This window comes from Pantherophis guttatus, chromosome 3 (genome assembly GCF_059756535.1).
Source record: "Pantherophis guttatus breed Tessera chromosome 3, ASM5975653v1, whole genome shotgun sequence".
NCBI classification, from domain to species: Eukaryota; Metazoa; Chordata; class Lepidosauria; order Squamata; family Colubridae; genus Pantherophis; species Pantherophis guttatus.
In genome coordinates this window covers 167527458-167533457 of record NC_142065.1, presented here as the reverse complement: position 1 = coordinate 167533457, position 6000 = coordinate 167527458, and the positions used below count along the sequence as shown (strand labels likewise).

Here is a 6000-nt window from a genome sequence, read left to right as displayed (position 1 = left end):
AACTGTCATTCCAAATCGGAAGAAACTGGATGCTGAACTTAATCTGAGGCTACGGCTGACAAATGCTGTAGCCCGCTTGAGAGAACATTGCTTCCAAAAAAGACATATCTAGTGTTCAGCAAAAAAAATAAAAGATTGAGAAATGCTATACTAAAACATGATTGAATTCAAGTATTTTTAAAGATTATACTTAAGGTATTTAATACATGAGTATTATAGTCATAATCAAGTCCTAAAGACAATGTTTTGTTCACCAGATTACTGAATGCACAGTTCCTTTCTAGAGTTAATAACTCTAAATAGAAAGACAGGTGTACATATTGTGGGCAAACATTGTCAAACCTCTGAAGTTTTTTTTCACCTGCTTCAGGTTTTTCACTCAGCACCATATTAATTTTGTTACTGCAGAAAGGCTGTCAGCATACTATATATACCCAAATAAATGATAAAATTTTAAGAAAGCAATGAATTGAAGGAAACCGCAAGAAACTATGCTTAGAGAGTTGATAAAATTGTCATAAAACCTTAGAAAAAGTTATGATGGCTAGATTTCATCGGCTGAAACAAAAGAATGAGCAATCATAGCAAAAAGGATTTGTTGCAATATTCTGTTGAATCTCCATAGCGTGACTTAGCTATTGTAATTTTTCTATGCACATTTGAAGCTTTTCTGGTGCAAGAGAAGAATGTTTCAGCTGACTTTCGGAAGCAGGAAGCTAGAGAAAAGGAAGCATGGGAAAATAGTAGGATGAATAATTGCTAGTTGCAGCTGCAAATAGACACTTGTTTAATGATACATTAGATGCATATGAATGTGCTTGTCCTCTTTTTTAGGCACCAGATGTTTGTATACATATTATACAAAGTGGAACAAGAGAAGAGGGCAGGGATGATTAGAAAGCATAAGAAACTGGTAGGGACAGCATCAGCATGACATTCTTATCCTGTGGTAAAATATAATGTAGAATTTCACTGTTATGGAGTGTATTACTTGAACACATAGATGGTTTACAAAACAGTATGATGAATGCTATGAGTAAGCCAAAACACAAACCTAAGATACCACTAAGCGCTAATTTATCTTGGGTAGTTTCTCCATTTTAATATGTGAAGAGGTTGCCTGTCCTAAATGTGCTTGCAATGTCAGGGTGGCAATTAATCCCATTCCGCTTTGGAGTAATTGCACCTAATTAGAGATGGATTGTGGCTTTTCCTTGGAGTATACTTTTAAAGAAAATAAAACCCAAGATTCATTCTAATAAAACACATTTTATTATAAAGAAGTAAAAACAGTGTTACTAGCTATTAATTACATCTTGGCAGCGTTCCTGCCTTACCTCTTGGCAGGCGAACAAAGAAAGTTAGAAGAAAATGAAAGAATGTGGACATGCGCAGTAGCTTAGTGATAAGACTCAGACAGTCTACCGTAAGTCTCAGAATGGAAGCCCAGCTGACAAATACAAGAACGCAGTGACATACAATTCTGCAGGTACATAGTTTAGGAGTGATCTTGGTGTTAGATCTCTGACTGGGAATGGGAATGGGAATGGAATGGAATGGAATGGAATGGAATGGAATGGAATGGAATAGAATAGAATAGAATAGAACAGAACAGAACAGAACAGAACAGAACAGAACAGAACAGAACAGCTTTATTGGCCAAGTGTGATTGGACACACAAGGAAATTGTCTCTGTACATAAGCTCTTGGTGTACATACAAACAACAAAGTAATATAAGATAGCAATAAGAGAAGGTAGTAGAAAAGATGAGAAGGATAATGCTTAGAAGTACTTGTCACTTTTCATGCCCTTTCCTACATTGCAACAATCCAGCTGAATGCTTCGTGCAACATTAACCTACCTTTAGACTATTTTAATGTGGACCTATTCTTGAATTTGTCTGAAAGTTTCAGTAGGTGTAACATATGATCTTTTGTTTATTATTCAATGGTGTGAAATTTCAAAGTATTTTAGTTTTCATAATCCTCTGAGATTTTTGGAGCAAGCCCTGTTGAATACAAGATTTGTGCCAGAACAGTATCATAAATGAACTACATTTTAATTTTTAGAATTAGATTTTACAATTAGTTCTTGGGTTATGATGGCAATTGGGACTAGAATTTCTGACACTAAGTGATGTAGTTGTAAAGCATAGTATTGCATGACTTCGTTGCTTAGCTGTGGCAATTCTGGCAGTCCTGTTTTCCATAGTTAAGCAAAGACCTCATATGATCAGGAGTTCCCTATTGACTTTGCTTGTGGGAATGGGGCAGGAAACATCAGAAATAGTGATCAGGTGATCTCAGGGATACTGCGATGGTTGGAACACTGAGGACCAATCATTAATACCATTTTTTCCAGTGCCGTCATAACATTGAATAGTCGCTGAACGAATGGTCTTAACCTGAGGATGATTCCAATTTTAATCTGTATTGCAAATTTTTATTACACTCATAATGTTATAAGAATATAGCTTCTGGAGGTCCTCAGAATGTCTCAAAAAATTGCTACTGGATTGTAATTTTAAATGTGTAGCAAGGTGAGAAATATTAAATACATAAGTATAAACTTATTATCTGAATTAAGTTAAAATTAAATTCCCCCCTGTCCCAGCATCACCCATTTTGGGGGAGAACAGCAGTGCAGCAACAGCAAGGGAGTAGGAAGAACCAGTTCTCAAATATTTATCAGTGCACCACCAGATGTCCCTCTGCATTACACCACACCCATCTTAGAATTATTCTGATTTAGGACTGGAGACGTGCAAAGTAGAATTCCAAATGAGCTTAATTTTTTAAATCTGAGTTCTCCTGGTGAGCAAGAATTGCAACAAATGGTAGCATAACAGGTCTGCTTTTCAACTTTTATTCAGCATTAAGATGCCAAATATACTTTGCTGATGATGCAATGGTGTAAATGGGCTTTCAAGAATGGAAACACCACAGGTTTACACAGCTAATATTTTTGGTTTTGAGTTTACCATAATAAACAATTTTAAAAATAGAATTGGCTGTATGGTGATGGCATGCTTCAGTTGGTTATTCCTAACTAGTATTTCTTAATTTCTTAAGTGGTCAGTGTAATGTATAAGTTAAAAAAAAATGACAATAAACCCAGCATACAATCACAATCTAGGATATTTATAAATCATTCAGCCAAATCATAAAATTATATTGCAGATCTTCCAACTTCAGATTGAGGCTTCCAAAGGATAAAACCACCTTCATTTTCTTAACACAAGCAAAATATGTTCTGTTATTGCTATTATACAAAAAGCTAAATTATATAAATTTACCCTATATACTCATCGTCTTTATTCAGTCAAACTTTTTGATTAAAGTCAATGGAAGTATGTAAGTGCAATAAACATACTGATATTTTCCAAATTTTTCCAAAATGAAAATTGCATTTATTTGGTCATAGAACTCTTTAAGACTATCACCTCTAGTATGCCAATTTTTTTAAAGTGCTTCATACTCGATTTATATTATTTTTTTTTATCAATTACTCAATGCATATTTCATTATACAACAATTCAGCAATTCAACAATGTATTTTATTTTTCAATATTTTATCTGTGAAGTCTGGTTCTATTTGTGTCCAAGGACCTTCCAATTCTTATTTTGGGAGTTCTTTTAATTTCAGGAGCCCTAAGAGTCAGGATTTTTGTCAATGCAATTGCTCTAAGTATACTCAGCTGTTGTTGAAAGCAGAATGTCACCATATTATATTATATTAGAAGGTCATTTTATATTTCAAGTGGCTTTATCATAGACAGTTTGCACATAGGACAACAAAAGCTTCAAGAAACCTCAAAGAAAGATAACATAGACCACAATTATGAAAACATACTTTTGAACTGTGATGGAAACGAGGGCAAAAGACCATAGAAAGAGATCAAACCATATTGTGGCTATCCATACAGCACATTAGATGATTTTATCCTCAGAAGATTTATATGGAACAGTTAATAGACAGGACACCCTTCCAGACTGACAACACCATGAATGTTTGACATTTTGTTTAGTAAAATAGATTTGTCATTGATTTTCATATTCTTTAAACAGCCAAGGAACACATCCTGAATTGGAAGCCATGGTGTTTCCAAATTAACTGTAAAGGCAAAGCACAAAAATTCATTAAATATACAATGTATGAACAACTGGATATTGTTGAAAATAACACACTCTAAGAAATTTTAATATTTTTATCAACATATATTTGAATGAAATATGCTGCTCTTATTTCCATTTAAAGCAAACTGGTAGTGAAGCCTAGCAGTACTATTACCATTTTTTTTTTGAATTTGCAATAATACATATTAGATATAGTCTGCTATAATATACATATAGGAGCTATTTCTCTAACCTAGTTAGGATAACTTTGTGAAGAATTAAGGAACAGTGACAATAATGATAATAATAGTAATAATAATAGTGAAGTAGCTAGCTGATTTGCTTTCTCCCTCTCTCCTAACACATATATTCACAATAGATAAGGTACACTAGTAAACTTTGTATAAAAAATGTGTGATTCCAAATGTTTGAACATTTTCTTGCTAGACGGGTGAGAAATTCAGAATAACCCTCACTTTTTGTCATCTATTAGTCAATTAGAAGGTGACATTCAGCAGCTTCTGGAAAGCCTTAAACTCTTCGTTCTTTAGCATATAAAGCCACATTATTCATTCTAATAACTAAAATATTATACTACTTTAGTGCTCTGAATGGGATTAATACATATTTATACATATAACCAAATGGATGGGTTTCCTATGGGGAGAACAAGCATGAGATGCATTTTGCTGCTTCTTTTTTGCAGAGGACTCAATTAAGCTATATGTTGCACTCAAAGCTGATTTGTGAGTATTTTCCAAATCTTGACATGCATAATTTCCAGTCTCTTCTGGTAACTAATATAGGAAGAAGATCCCCAATAGCAAAATGGTAACTAAAATGAGTTCTAAAATAGTATGAAACAATTTGGGTGGTAACATGGAAAGTGAGAATAATGGAATAACAGAATACCAGAGTTGGAAGGGACCTTGGAGGTCTTCTAGTCCAACCCCTGCTCAAGCAGGATATCCAACCTCTTCCTGAAAACATCTAGTGACAGAGCACTCACAACTTCTGGAGGCAATCTGTTCCACTAATTAATTGTTCTCATTGTCAGGAAATTTCACCTTATCAGTTCTGGTATGGACTATAACCATTCTTTTGTTACACCTATGCCCAAAATATATTGTTCCTTTTGACAAACATCACTACCAGTTGCATCAAATAAATGAAAATAGAATCAATAAAATCTTCCTTCCTGATGCAAAATAGCTAGTTGAGAACAAGGCAATTTCTCAAAATGACAATAAAACCCCTGCTCTTGAGTGGTCTCATTATATCTGACACCCCACCTCCCCACCCCCAGGTCCTGCACATGTTTTTTTAAAAAATGATGATAATATACATTCAGGCAATTACCGTAACAATGGATTTTGCTTTGATCATCACAGAGAGGAAAGTTTTATAATGGATGAGACAGAAACTTAGCTGTTTTTAAATGAGGATTATCAGAGTTACTTATTTTTCTTTCAAAACAAACAAGTTTCATACCTGGAACTCTTCCAAAATAGAGCGGCTGAGCATAGATGGTAGAAAGCTTAGGTGATAGTGCAGCAGTATAATTTCTGTTTGTGTCTACATATAAGTAGATGATATTCTGCTTTTGAGCCACTATAAAAATCAGATAAATATATCAGTTCCATATCCCACCTGAAACAATATCTATCTATCTATCTATCTATCTATCTATCTATCTATCTATCTTTGATTAAATAAATAAATAAATGCTTTTCATTCAATTCTGTTTCTCAATGTATCTGAAAATAATTTGCTTTATAACATTCTAAGTCAATCCCTTCAGTGATGGGCAAATGCAGCAACCATGTATTAAATCTAAGAGGAAAGTTATGCTACACCATGAAATATGTCTCATATTTAAATGTT

The 6000-nt window shown here is 33.9% G+C and overlaps 1 protein-coding gene across 1 annotated transcript in view; it reads right to left on the bottom strand.

The window, feature by feature from the left end:
• Positions 1-2850: 2850 nt before the first annotated feature.
• LAMA3 (laminin subunit alpha 3) overlaps positions 2851-6000 on the bottom strand; it is a 136598-nt gene continuing 133448 nt past the window's right edge. The window contains exons 74-75 of the mRNA XM_087891338.1: positions 5608-5727; positions 2851-4114 (exon numbers count right to left, since the gene is read on the bottom strand). Of these exons, the coding sequence (XP_087747464.1) occupies positions 3969-4114; positions 5608-5727 (266 nt within the window). The 3' untranslated portion in view covers positions 2851-3968. The remainder of the gene's footprint in view (positions 4115-5607; positions 5728-6000) is intronic.